At 40.4% G+C, this 15,414-nt stretch overlaps 1 protein-coding gene across 1 annotated transcript in view; it reads right to left on the bottom strand.

Annotated features, from left to right (window-relative positions):
• SCN8A (sodium voltage-gated channel alpha subunit 8) overlaps window positions 1-15,414 on the bottom strand; it is a 113,650-nt gene that overhangs the window by 82,173 nt on the left and 16,063 nt on the right. Inside the window, exons 2-5 of the mRNA XM_082850585.1 lie at window positions 5,865-5,982; window positions 3,846-3,936; window positions 3,065-3,193; window positions 1,155-1,246 (exon numbers count right to left, since the gene is read on the bottom strand). Coding sequence (XP_082706711.1) covers window positions 1,155-1,246; window positions 3,065-3,193; window positions 3,846-3,936; window positions 5,865-5,982 — 430 coding nt within the window. The remainder of the gene's footprint in view (window positions 1-1,154; window positions 1,247-3,064; window positions 3,194-3,845; window positions 3,937-5,864; window positions 5,983-15,414) is intronic.

Below are 15,414 nucleotides of genomic sequence, written 5' to 3'. Positions count from 1 at the left end.
ACTGCAGTGGAAAGCCTGGCCTCTCGGGAGTCTTCCCTGAAAACTCCTGAACATAACCAAAGTCGAACCAGCAACAACGTAGTCTTGACTTCTGCCACATTTCTGCCAACAATATTTTAGTTAGCAGACTAACTAAAATATCTTTCCTTCCAGATTTCAAGACTGGTCTTTAGAAAAATAGTGATTACCTGGTAGAAAGGATTTGAATTAAATTAATGGATCTCAACCTGGGGGTCACAGGTGGGCTTTGGTGTTGGGGGGTGGTGCCTGTGACCTTTCATCTGATTCTCAAAAGGATTCAAAACCTTCAAAAGGTTAAGAACCACTGAGCTAGCTCAACCAGAACCAAGGAAAAAAAAGGCAAAAATTTTAGAGAGACTGTCAATCAACTACCTCTCAACCACCCGCGGATTCCTTTTTTTTTCTTATGAAGTTTCTGTACTTTTTTGTTTGCCCACATGTTTAGACGTATCTTATCTTACCTTTGACTTTTTTTTTTTAACAGCACCTGCATAAGCTTTCACTGGGATTTATGTTTGAGAATGGTCTCTGAATATATATGTAGTAGATGTCTACTGGTTCTTATTCTAGTGAAACAGACAGCAACAGAATGTGATAGACAGTGATTATTAAAGTTCAGGCTCTTAAATTTGTCTGGAACACTGGACTAGTTAAATGGGTAAGGTCTCTTCTGTGATTAAATAATTCCATTAACACAGTAACAATAAAAGTACAATTCTTCGAATAACATCCCATCAGCAAACCATGCGACAGGAAGCCTAGAAATCATAAGCAATGGAATGATGGTGAATGTTAAAATTACTGTAATTCCATGAGGCTAGGAAGCAAGTGATTGATATTCAAAGAGACAGCTAGCTCCGTGACGATTCTTTCAGATATTGTAAGATCCAAGTGATTCTTAAGCACGTGCTTTTTCAAAGCATGGATGGAATGGGGGCCGCATGCCTAGCAAGCACTGTCAGAGATACTGCTAAGGACCAAAGAGCCATTCCAGAGAACGTCTCCCAGGACAAACATGCGGAATGCAAGGCCATATCAGCTGTGCTGATGCCGCTTTAGAATGTGGTGGACAAAATGAATGGAGGAGAGAGAGGAGATGAGGCAAAGTCAGTCTTGTGTTTAAATTTTCTCACCTGGAATTACAGAGATAGTTTTCAAAGCTCGCAGAACCCTGAATGTTCTCAGCGCTGAGACATTGCCCAGGTCCACAAACTCTGTCACATATCTGTAGTAAGGGAGGTCACGCACAGACACAAATGACAAACACGGACACAAACACAAACACCGAAGGAAAAAAACAAAACCACAACAAAACAAAAAGTACAATACGTCACGTCAGGGCCCTAACCCAACACCTAACACCAACCCCGGGCCATCTTACCTGGGATTACCGAAATAGTTTTCAAAGCCCTCAGTACCCTGAAAGTGCGTAGAGCTGAAACATTGCCTAGGTTTACAAACTCTGTTATATACCTGCAGAATCAAACCAAAGTTAACTTGTAATGGTACCACTGGGCGAGGGTTTGAGAACGGGGGTAAGAAAGGGTCTTATATACAAGCTACGATTTCATTTATTTCCTTGAAAAAGAAAAGTTTCAAAATATAAACATTTAAGGAACACATTTTTTTTTCAATTGGGCAAGGAGAATTCAAAAGTGTATTTGAAAGAAGTGATACCACCAGAAGGTTCCTAGGGCTTCCTTTCTTCCTCAGCATTGTGATGTGCAGATCCCAATCAGAATGACTACTTAGTCCGTTCACTTTTTTTTAGTAAAAAGGAAGGCCAGGAGGTATTCAAAGGCTTATGTCTCCAAGTTTTATGAACAATTTCTTAGGAAAAGGAGACAAATTTCTGCAACAGGAGTCTCATAAAAACAAACCTACATTAAAGTAACTCCCTAGTTGACAATGGCAAAAATGCCTAAAATCTCTGCATAAATGACTTATCTAAGAGTTGTATGCATATCTTTGCAGTCATGCCTACAGATGAAGTTTTAGCCCGTGACATACAAAAACAGGGCTCAGGAAAATTCTAGATCATGGGATCAGAGCCAATATTGTGTTAAGTGCACACCAGCTCTGTGCCTAGCAAGGACACTTAAATTTTAAATGAACACCAATGTGTATTCATAATGCTGGAAAGCTAGAAATTGTCTTAATATAACAGAAAGTCAAAGTTCCAGTTTCAAATATTCAATGCATATCATTCATTCACACTTTACAGTTGAAATACGTTTTTCTATCTGACGTTCAGACCCATACATACACGAATGCACTCAATTTCTTACACGTCTGTGTGCATACACATAAACACACACACAATCTAGACAACACACTTAGCCCCTACCAAACCACAAAGTACTTTCCCAACCTGAAAATAAAAATAAAGTCTGCTATAACTCTTCTATCACCAGCTAAACTTCCCAAAGAGATACATTTTCATTGTTAAAACAACACAGATTACCCTAGCATACCAATGTGGGGTTACACTGCTCCCTAGTAATAATAGTTTGAAGCTCTGGTCGGTAATTCTTTACGAAGTGACCAGATTGGATACACTTGGCTCACGTTTTGACTCTAAAGTATGCTCTGAATTCCGCAACATCCGGATAGCCTCATGAAATTACATGTGATATAACATACCCAGGACACTGAGTTCCAGCCTAAGGTTTACACCTAAAAAATCTGAGGTCTTCACCGAGGCCGCCTAGTGATAATTGTGCGACCCCGGGTCAATGCTGTAGGGGAAAATAAAATATGAGGGAGTATCAATGGGAAATCACTTCCTACTTTCTCTCCCAGCTGTCAAGCCTCTGCTCACCATCTCCCATGTATACATGCTGTCATTTCCTGAACCACAAGAGGCCCTCAGAAGCAAGAATCATAGGCATAAGTCCATACCACCTTACACGGTTATACATTAATTCCTCATACAACTAAGCCCACAAACTCACACTTACAAACTGTCATACAAACACACCCAAGAGTACAACCACACACACATAATCACCCAGAACACCAATAAAGTAAGCAGAGAACTTACGCCATCATGATGACACTGAAATCTAACCAGTTCCACGGATCCCGTAAAAAGGTAAAGCCATCTATGCAGAAACCTCTTGCAATGATTTTCACTAGTGATTCAAATGTATAAATCCCTGTGAACGTGTACCTGTCAAAGAAACGGATATCTTGAGGTAATTTCTGAACAGACAGAAACTTTAAATGAATCTTTTAAGATAACACTTGCCGACGGATGGCTTCAACTAACAGAGACAAAACAGAAAGAACACAGCCAATGCAGCAGAAAGGAAGTGAGGAAGAGAAAGGGATGCTTCAAATGAAAATTACTGAAATGCACAAAGCAAGAACTCTGGAATGTTGCACTGGGCCCTGACGGGTATTGCAAAGAAAAAACTCTCTATTGCCATCTAGCACATGATCATTTTGAACCAGGCGAGGAGGCCCCACAGCTAATTTTAACTTGAGACAAGTCAAAAAGAAAGGGAAAGCTAATGTTGGAGAAGAAGGCAGTATCATCAGGAACTGAGGGTACAAGATGGTGATGGGGCAGCAAGTCAAAGCATTGGCTGACACAGGAAAGGGCAGAGGTGATGAGTAGTAACTTCCAGGGCATACTTTCTCTTTCTAGAGTTGACTTCTAAGGATATTTCTTAAGTTCCACACGTATCCTCACACATCTTTGTGACATGAAAAGTGGGCAATAATTTTCTTCCTTGGTGGATAAGCTGTGCAGTGCAAGATTCAGTGACTAAAAATACTTAAAACAAGCTGGCAGAAAAATAAATAAATCAGCTACTTACTCCACATTCTTCGACCATTCAGGAGGGTTACTAAAAGTCATGAATACACAGTTGGTCAAAATAGTGCACATAATGATCATGCTAAACACTGTAGAAAAAAGTCAAGGGAGAATATACAAAATCTGGCCAGTTTTTATCCTCAGGAAGCAAACACATAACGCATTGGGTATCACAGGAATTAAATCAGTAACCTGAAAGGAGACAAAGCACAGAGAGGAGGAAAAGGCGAGGTGATAATGAAAACTGTGGTCATCACCACGAACACAGAGCGCCACCATGTGTACCCACACCTGGCCAGAGAATGTGAGTGGACACAGCAGCATGGCCACTCTCTTTCTTTCAAAGGCACTGTCACTGCTCTACTCCTTTTGGATAAACATTTCTCCCTCTTACCACTTATGCCTCTAAATACCTCTCTGCCCAATAACCAGAAATCTTGCAGTCCACCAGATGCCAAAGTCATCAGGTGAGAAAATAAATTAAATCTAATCTATATTATTCAGTAGTCATTTATTGTTAATTATCTTGCATTACCCGTTATTTGGAAATGTGCATGTCATTAATGATTTTTCTTTTTTTTAATAGTCTTCCAAAGGTCTGATTGTTCTTGTGGGGCAAGGCAACAGTCAATGGACGCTGAATTTGTCCAATCTGGGAAACCAGTTATGGTACATTGGGTAAGGATTTTAAGGACATCTGCACCACCGTACTCCTAAGAATTAGGTAACGAGGCAAATTCATCTGATCATTCTGAAAGTGCCTGGGAATGTTTATGGGTAGCAAATCATTCTGTTGCCATTTTAATTCCATCCAGGATCTCTCTCAGCCCTTCCTGTTCTTGTCTACTGAGAAAAATTACACGGCTTCAGGTCAATATGAGTTACTCGAACTCAAACTGTCACTTTAATAAGCACAGAAGCCATATCTCATTTGTTGCTAATTCACTCTCTCTTGCTAATGGCATTCACTATCTTCATTCTATTAGTGGAGTTTTAAAAAGAAAAACTACTTCTTACAGCTGGATTTTTTTCTTCACTACAGCTGTATTTTTCTTCAGGGAATAACAACATGTTCTGGCTAGAAGAGAAAAAACACCATCTTCTGATCCAGCAAAAAGGGAAGAAGTCCATTGTGAGTTATTTATTTACTTATAAACCTTTAGGTTTCAGATCTATGTTGCTTGTAAACCAAAGATTCCAGACCAGGTTGCGAAGTTCTTACTGTTAATAAAATGTGCAAAAGCTCAGCAAACCTATTTACAAAGTAGCAACTGCTGGTTTCCTCATCCTATTCGGAGGGTACAAAAACTCTGAAGCATGGGGCTAAGTACTGTCAAATCGAAGGCCAACCATGAAAGTTTAAAGTCACGATGCAAAGTTGCTAGCCCCATCACATAATTTGTCATCTGTCATATACTCTCCTATATTAATAAGACATAAAAGTCAAGCCACATGAATAAATGGGCATTTTCTGTTTAAGGGGAGCAAAAACACCAAAACAGATTCATAGCAATCTTGCAATCTAGATCTAAACCTCTGTACCAAGGAGGCCATTGAATCTGAGAAACTATCCTAGATACTTTCTAAGCTCACTGTTCAAGAAATCAAAAATATTCAAGGCAGATCTCTAAAACACTCATGCAATTATTTGTAACTCAAGAAGTAGCTTTTCAAAAATTCTAATATGGACTTTAATATATAAGAAGCTGAACAATCTAACTCTTGAAGTCTGAGTGCTTTAAAAAGTAAGACTTCAGTAAAAGGTTACCATCTTCATTTGTTGCTCTTAATGATATCCACAAAATTCCAGACTCCCATGACATCATCCTAAGAAAAAAGAATTTGCTGAAGCTCAACTCAGGATTCAGCAGAAGTCACTCGTAAAACTTCTAACTGGTGGGATAGTCACCTACACTATTGGTAAAATACTTAATATACAATCAAGTTGTCCACATTCAGAAACACACACCAGCGACCATGCAACTGCTGCACTCACTCCACATTTGCAGAAAAGGATATGAATGTATCAAAATTTTAATAGCTATTCTTCGTATCAGGTTAAAAGGACTTAAAATGTACAAGGCAGGCGTGGCACTAAATCTGAAGAGAGTTTTCCCTCTGTTTAATACTACAAAGGTCTGTGGAAAAAGAGAGAGAGAAATTATTAAAGCATGGGAATTAATCATCACATGAAACAACATTTTTCTAGGCAAGAAATAAACTCAAATGTACTTGTAAGTTTTACTTCCCAGTTTGGTGTCTAGGGCAAGAAATCTTCAGGCAATATTAAGGCAAGAGAAACCTCTTTCCCTCACCTCCCTCCCCCCTCCCTGCCCCAGATTACATTACAAATAGATGACACTATCTCAGCAGTTTTACAGAATAAACTTTCCTTTCAGAAACAAGACATTTGAATTATACGTAAACTATTTTATGCCAGCTCTGGACAAGATACTTAAGTTTATTTTTGTTTCCCTTTTTTTTGTTTTTTTGCGGTACGCGCGCCTCTCACTGCTGTGGCCTCTCCCGTTGCGGAGCACAGGCTCTGGACGCACAGGCTCAGTGGCCATGGCTCACGGGCCCAGCCGCTCCGCGGCATGTGGGATCTTGCCAGACCAGGGCACGAACCTGTGTCCCCTGAATCGGCAGGCGGACTCTCAACCACTGCACCACCAGGGAAGCCCTAAGTTTATTAATTTAGGATTCATTCACTCAACAAATATTTACTCAGTGCCTACTATATGCCAGGCAACGTTCTAGGTGCTTGGGGAGTATCAGTAAACAAGGCCACCCTAGTGTGAGGAGCTTATACTCTAAGGGGGGAGACAGATAATAAATAAAAAACATAATGAGTAAGTAAATTATACCAAATGTGCTAAGTGCTATGGAAAAAGGAAGAAGATCAGGGAAAGGAGGCTCTAGAGTGCAGGGGTCAGGGGATGGGGTGAATGGAGAGATGACAGGTTTGGTGTTTTTTTTTTTTTGAAGTATAGTAGATTTACAATGTTGTGCCCATCTCTGCTGTACAGCAATGTGACTCAATTATACACATATACACATTCTTTTTTTTTAAATAGTCTTTTCCATTATGGTTTATCCCACGAGATTGGATACAGTTCCCTGTGCTACACAATAGGACCCTATTGTTTATCCATTCTAAATGTAATAGTTTGCATCTATCAACCCCAGACTCCGAGTCTATCCCTCTCAGGTGGTCAGGGTAAGCCTACCGAGAAGGGAGATTTGAGCAAAAACTCAAAGGAGGTGAGGAGGGTTCTTCATTCCGCCAGTATTTACCTACCAAGTCTACTCTGTCTGGCTTTGAAGAGCCTCCATGATCAGCCTTGCCAAAATCATTCCTGGCATGAACCCTCCCGTCTTGCCAAACCAGTACAGGTTATAGTCATTTAAACTTTGGTCTTGGCTCTCTTTGCTCATCCTACCCAGAATGCCTTTTCCTGTCGCATGACCTCAATTCAATTAAAATATCTGTGAGCATGTTTTGTGCCAAGCATTGTGCTAAGCTCCTTGGATACAAGATTGAATAAAACTGTACTTTTAGGGAAGACATATATGTGAACTAGTAATTATGATGCAGGGTAAATACAAAGTTCAGTAACAAAAATATGCGTAATGTATGAGGCAGCAGGAGAGAGAGATTTTTCCCCCATTGGGTGGGAAATGCAAGGGAAGAGAGTGGGTTGCGAGGTGTTCATAAAGGCAGGTAACTAAACATTTGGAAGGGGTTTTAAAGGACAAGCGGAGATTAAGAGAGATTAACTGGGCAGATAAAGGAGGAAGGGTTGGCAAGGAAAGGAACCAACATAGGATTACAAAGGCACAGTAGCACAGAACTGTGGGTGTTTTCAGGGAATTGATAAGTAATTCAGTGTTGATGGAGGATAAAATAGAGAGGGGGAGCAGCAGACTGTGAAGCTGGAGAGAGATGTAGGGGCCTACTAGACTGAGTTCCTAAGGACACAAGTTCAGTGGCAAGTACACAGCCCTAGCATCTCACCGTGCAGGTGAAAAAAGCAAATGGTCAAATGCTAGCCATTTTAAGTAGGTTTTTGGTTTTGTTCTGTTTTTTAATTTAAAGCAGCACACGTTCATAATCATTAAAAAAGGAAGAGAGGACGGGCTTCCCTGGTGGCGCAGTGGTTGAGCATCCGCCTGCCGATGCAGGGGACGCGGGTTCGTGCCCCAGTCCGGGAGGATCCCACATGCCGCGGAGCGACTGGGCCCGTGAGCCATGGCCGCTGAGCCTGCGCATCCGGAGCCTGTGCTCCGCAACGGGAGACGCCACAACAGTGAGAGGCCCGTGTACCACAAAAAAAAAAAAAGGGAAGAGAAGACAAGTTCCATCTCATGACCCAACGATAACCTTTGCTGCTTGTATATCTTTTCAAAACTTTTCTGTATTAATATAACATAAATATAGCCTTAAAAAGACTCTCCTTCTCTCTCTCTCTCAAATGGGATTCTACCATAAATACTCTTCTGCACCTTGCATTAAAAAAATGAACCCTCACAAAGAAAAGCCCAGGACCAGATGGCTTCTCTGATGAATGCTACCAAATGTTTAAAGAATTAACACCAATCCTTCACAAATTCTTCCAAAGAATAGAAGAAAAGGGCACACTTCCCAACTCATTCTGTAAGGTCAGTACTGCCTTGATACAAAACCATACAAAGACATTACAAGAAAAGAAAACTATAGACTAATATCCCTTATGAATATAGATACAAAAAGCCTCAACAAAGTACCAGCCAACAGTATCTGGTAGCATATAAAATAAGGATTATACACCACGACCAAGTGAGATTTATCCCAGAAATGCAAAGATGATTTAACATATGAAAAGCAATCAATGTAATACAACATATTAATAAAATAAAGCATAACTACTGCATGATCATCCCAATAGATGCAGAAAAAACGTTTGACAAAATCCAATACTCTTTCATAATAAAAACATTCAACAAACTAGAAATAGAAGGGAACTTCCTTAACCTGATAAAGGGCATCTATGAAAAATCCACAGCTAACATCGTTTTTAATGTTAAAAGACTAAAAGCTTTCTCCCTAAAATGAGGAACAAGGATTCCACTCTCACCACTTCCATTCAACACTGTATGGGACGTTCTAGACAAGCCAATTAAGCAAGAAATACTATTTCTATTTGCAGATGAAATGATCTCGTATATGGAAAACCCTAAGGAATAGATACACACAAAACTATTAGAGCTCATAAACAAGTTCAGCAAGGTTCCAAGACACAAGACCAACATATAAAAATCAGTTGTATTTCCATATACTAGCAATAAACAATCTGAAAATGAAATTAAGAAAACAATGCTATAGAGCGGCTGGGCCCGTGACCCATGGCCGCAGAGCCTGCGCGTCCGGAGCCTGTGCTCTGCAACAGGAGAGGCCACAACAGGGAGAGGCCCGTGTACCACAAAAAAAAAAAAAAAAGAACACAACACTATGGGGCTCCCCTGGTGGCTCAGTGGTTAAGAATCCACCTGCCAATGCAGGGGACACGGGTTCGAGCCCTGGTCCAGGAAGATCCCACATGCCGAGGAGCAACTAAGCCCATGTGCCACAACTACTGAGCCTGGACTCTAGAGCCCGCAAGCCATAACTACTGAGCCTGCGAACCACTACTGATCCCGCACGCCACAACTACTGAAGCCTGTGTGCCTAGAGCCCGTGCTCCGCAACAGGACAAGCTACCGCAATAAGAAGCCCGCGCACCACAACGAAAAGTAGCCCCCACTCGCCGCAACTAGAGAAAGCCCACGTGCACAGCAACAAAGACCAATGCAGTCAAAAATAAATTAAATAAATAAATGTTTTTAAAACTATAAAAAGAAAAAAAGAGAAAGAAAACAACTCCGTTTACAAGAGCATCCAAAAGAATAAAACACCTAGGAATAAATTTAACAAAAGAAGTATAAGACTTATACACTGAAAACTATAAAACATCATTAAAAGAAATTGAAAAAAACATAAATAAATGGAAGGACATCTTGCACTCATGGATTGCAAGACTTAATATTGTTATGGTTCAATGCAATCTCTATCAAAATTTCAACTGCCTTTTTGGGCACAAACTAACAAGCTGATCCTAAAATCTGTATAGAAATTTAAGGGAACCAAAATAGCCAAAACAATCTTGAAAAAATAAGGACAAAGTTGAAGACTCGCACTTCTGCATTTCAAAGCTTACCACAAAGCTATAATAATCAAAACTGTGGTACTAACATAAGGATAGCCAAACACAGCAATAGGATAGAATTGAGAGTCCAGAAATAAACCCATACGTCTATAGTCAATTGATTTTCGACAAGGGTTCCAAGACAATTTAAAGGGGAAAGAGCAGTCTTCAATAAATGGTGCTGGGACAACTTGATAACCACATGCAAAAGAATGAATCTGAACCTCTATCTCACACCCGATATGAAAATTAACTCAAAATGGATCAAAGACCTAAATGTAAACGCTAAAACTATAAAACTCATTGAAGAAAACATAGGTGTAAACCTTTATACCTTTGGATTAGGCAATGGTGTCATAGGTGTGACACCTAAAGCACAAGCAACCAATGAAAAAAATAGATAAACGAGACTTCATCAAAATTCAAAACTTTTGTGCAGCAAATGACACTATTAAGAAAGTGAAAAGACAACCCAAAGGATGGGTGAAAATATTTGCAAATCATGTATCTAATAAGGGTTTAGCAGCCAGAATAGATTAAAAAAAAAAAAAACACCTACGACTCGACAGTAAAAAGACAAATAATCCAACTTAAAAATGGGTAAGGATTTAAATAGACATTTCTACAAAGCAGATATACAAACAGCCAATAAGCACATGAAAAGATATTCAACATTATTAGTCATTAGGGAAATGCAAATAAAACCACAATGAGATACCTCTTTACATCCACTAGGATGGTAATAATTTAAAAAAAGAACATGGAAAATAACAAATGCCGGCAAGAATATAAAGAAACTGGAACTCTCATATATTACTGGCAGGAATATAAAATTGTTAATCCACTTTGGAAAACAGTTGGCAGTTCCTCAAAAGTTAAACAATGAGTTACCACACGACCCAGCAATTCCACTCCTAGCTATATATCCAGGAGAACTAAAAACAGGTTCACACAAAAATGTATACATGGATGTTCATAAAAGCACTATTCAAAATACTGCAAAAGTGGAAACAACCCATCAACTGACAAACAGGTAAACAAAATGTGGCATATATCCATGTAACAGGATACTCTCCAGTCTTAAAAGGATTGAAATTCTGACATATGCTACAACATAGATGAACCTGGAAGACATTATGCTAAGTGAAATAAGCCAGACACAAAAGGACAAATGTTATATGATTCCACTTATCTGAGGTATCTAGAATTAGCAAATTCATAGAGACAGAAAGTAGAATAGAGTTTATGAGGGGCCTCAGGCAGGAGGATTGGACAGTTATGGTTTAATGGGCAAAGTTTCTGTTTGGGATGATAAAAAAATTTGTGGACATGGATAGTGGCGATATGGTTGTACAACATGGTGGATGTATTTAATACCACTGAACTGTGCACTTAAAAATGGTTAAAACGGTAAATTTTGTGTTATGTATAGTTTACCACAATAAAAATATATTGACCCTTGAACAACATGGGTTTGAACTGCTCAGGTCCACCTGTACGTGGATTTTTTCAATAGTAAATCCTACAGTACTACACGATCCGCAGTCGGCTGAATCTGTGGCTGCGGAAGCACAGGTACAGAGGAACCGCAGACACTAAGGGACCGCAGGTGTGGGGGACACTGCATGTTTGGAGGGCTGGCTAGAAATTATATGTGGATTTTCAACTATGCTGAGGGTCCATGGTCTTAACCCCTGCATCGTTCAAGGGTCAACTGTACATTATTACCTGAAAAGCGGCCAGTAAGGTGCTATTGATACATTTTTAAAAATCAGTTTTATCACAAGCCAAATAATAGAATTAAGAATAGTAATAGCTAAAAGTGGTTCCCAACCCATTCTGAACTTCAGAAAGATTTAAGGAGGTTTTTGAAAAATAAGGACATCTGGGCCAAGAAAAAAAGAAAGAGAATTTAAGTGTTTATACATGCTACAACATGGTCTTGCAAAATCTTGAAAAGAGTTCAGACACAAAAGGCCACATGTTGTACGATTTCGTTTACGTGAAATGTCCAGAACAGGCAAATCTTGATGGAAAGTTGGTTAGTGGCTGCCTAGGGCTGGATGGAGAGGGGATTAGGAACTCGCTGCAAATGGGTCTCTCTAGGGTGATGAAAGTGTTGTGAAACTAGATAGTGGTAATGCCTGCAAACCTTGTGAACAAAAAGCCAATGACTGGTACACTTTAAAATGGTGGATTTTCTAGCTTGTGAACTGTATCTCAATGAAAACAAAACACCACAAAAACACACACAAAACTGAACCATGTAAGAGGTATAAGACATATAAAAAGTTCTAAAGAACGATACCACAAACATTTATGCACCCATCAGTTAGCCTGGGAAATAATGCCTTACCAATACTGCTCCTTTCTGCACTCCTTTCCAAATACACACTCTCCTTTCCCCAGAGGTCAGCGATATTTTGAATTTGGTGCTGAGGTCCCACCTTTTGTGGTATATTTCCAGTTACTCTGAGCTCCCCCTTTTCTACACTCAGAGTTTGTGTCTTTCATTATTCTCCCAGCTCTTTTTGTACCCTCCCCTCCACCCTCTCCACCTACTCCTAGAACTAAGTTTCAAGCTCTTGGAGAGCGGGAACCAACCTCACTCCTCCCACTGCCTCCCACAGCTCCAATATAATGCTCAGGCCAAGCACTCCCAATAAACGGTTGCTGGCAGATTCTTCAAAGTTCCTGTCTTCTCATCTTCTGCTCTTTCCTCTCCTAATCTGACAGAGCCACACCGGTCTCTCCACAGTAGAAAAGCAGTGCTGGTACTGAGCCATATACATCCTGGAAATGCTCAATGCACCATCCCCAGGGTGAGAATGCACTGCAATAATATTCTTCCTGTACTAGAAGGGACTGGTTCCAGTGGGGCACGCTGCAGGGAAAGACTAATCCTAAAAGCAAGAGGAAGTAGTAGACTTGGGGTTAGGCTGAAAGAGGTCAAGGGCTGAGCTACTGGCTCTTCCATATTTTGGCTTCCCAAAGAAACAAAGAGCCCCGCGCTCTCTCAAAACCCCCTCTCTGAAGTACTTGTACTCCTCTGTGTTTCTACAGCAACCCCCTCTCTGAAAATGCCAAGCCTTTTAAATAACCTCCTCATTCAACCTCATAATATTCCCGTGAAGTATGTGTGAAGGAGGGATTATTATCCTCTTTGCATCTCACAAAAGCTCAGGAGAGGGACCCCACCTATCAGAGGTCAGGCAGCAAGGAGCAACGTATTATTCCAAGTTTAGAGCCTCTTTACAGCTCCTATTGTGCCGGATTGAGAGGCAGTTCAATGGGAACATGGCAGAGACTGAACCTGGTGTGGGGGATGGGGTCTCTGGTGAATGAGAACGTTGAGCCCCTGGGGTACGCTGCATAAAAGCCTCAGCAACAAGGGAAGAAGCACTGGCCCCGTGCCCCAGGATCCAAAACCACCAGGCTGGGCCTTTCCAAAGTCACCTACCTGCCTTAGAAGAAGACAGGCAACAGGGTTGTTAAAAGTTAACAAACTCTGCACCTTCCCAATTTCTCATCCTGTAGTTTGGTCATGATGGAAAGATAGGTCTAGAGGGACCACTGAGGGTGTTTCCTATCTCAGAATCAGAGCCTGCACAGCACCTGGCATGGAGCAGATGCTCGATAAATGCCTGTTGCTTGGTGACTGAACAAATGCTTGTATGTCTGAGGTGAGGGAAAAGAAGAGGAAAAGGAAAAGGAAGACGTTAGGAAACTGAAGTTGTTAGGCCTTGGTTGAAGAAGAACTAGGAGGTAGCTAGGATTCTGAATGAGTGCAGTGCTGAGTTGGCAAGAAAGAGACTGATGATCCTGAGGGAAACTAGGTCTTTTCAGTGAATTTTAAAACGATGGTTTTGTAGGTATAAAGGCTTCCTTATGGACATTTTATGTGTGAAGTAGAAATTTCACAATTAATTTGGATACTGAATACTGTATACAGAATAGTTTATCATCACTCCTTTCTAAATATTTACACCCTCTATCTTTATCAAGTATAAAAACAGGAGATATTTTTTCTATTCAAAGAGAAATAAACATCTAGCTTTCACTAAACCTCCAGAAACGAAGGTGAATCCTCCATACTTCAAGCAGCAAGTTGTATTACAATAAAACATACTTTACTGTTAAAATAATTAGATTTATATATGCTTAATTCATATGCAGTTTTTCAAACTTCATCTTTTGCATAAAGCAAGATGCTGTTTGGACCAACACAAGTTCTCAAAGCTTAGGAATCTTTTAACACTGGGGCTTGCAGTGTTTATCTGAGAGATAGAATAATATATATCGGGGGTCAGCAAACCTTTTCTGTAAAGGGTCAGATAGCAAATATTATAGGTTCTATGGGCCATACAGTCCCTGTTGCAACAACCTGCCATTGTAGTTGCAAAAGTAACCACAGACAATATGTAAACAAATAAGAGTGGCTGTGTTCAAATAAAACTTTATTTACAGACAAGGAAATTTTAATTTCATAAAATTTTCACATATCACAAAATATTATTATGCTCTTGACTTTTCCCCAACCCTTTAAAAATGTGAAAACCCTTCTTTTTTTTTTTTTAGCCACACCATGAGGCTTGTGGGATCTTAGCTCCCCAACCAGGGATGGAACCTGTGCCCCCTGCAGTGGAAGCGCGGAGTCCTAAGCACTGGACCGCCAGGGAAGTCCCGTGAAAACCCTTCTTCTTAACTCATGGGCTGTAGAAAAGCAAATGGCAGAGCTGATCTGGGCCAGGGATCAAGGTTGGCTAATCCCTGTTATGTACTAACACCAGTTCTGACCTAAACCAGACTGGTTGCTTAAGAATGATCTGATCAGCTTTAAAAAAAAAAAAGCAGATTCTCAAGTCCCACCTCAGAGCTTCTGATACACAAGCTGCAGAGGAATCTGTGCTCATCAGGATTTGAGAACTGCCGCATCACCTGTCAGGTATTAAAACACATAGGTTGTCCTTCTTCACCTGCCTCTACCTGGCTATATGGCCTGGGGGAGCCCCTGCAGCTCTCTGGATCTCATTTTCCTCATCTCTAACATGAGAGAGGGGGCTGCCTGATGGGCGTACCCAGGTCCTTTCCAGCTCTGCAATCTGTGAGTCCACAATTTACAAAATACACAGAAGCATCCAATATTAAGTGCAACAAAGCAGCAAACCGTACCTTTGAGGAGAAAACCTACTATTATTCATTCCGTCACATTTCATCTTGCTAGAACTCTCCTGAGTTATTTATTTTGCTCCTTCAACTGAAACTCTGTCAAGTCCATGGTCAACAGTGCTAAATACTATCCTGACAACTATACTTATGTGAGCAGGGGGCAGCATGGGGCAGAAG

This window comes from Leucopleurus acutus (assembly GCF_964270905.1).
Source record: "Leucopleurus acutus genome assembly, chromosome: 11".
Lineage (NCBI taxonomy): Eukaryota > Metazoa > Chordata > Mammalia > Artiodactyla > Delphinidae > Leucopleurus > Leucopleurus acutus.
This window is presented reverse-complemented; position numbering and strand designations above follow the sequence as displayed.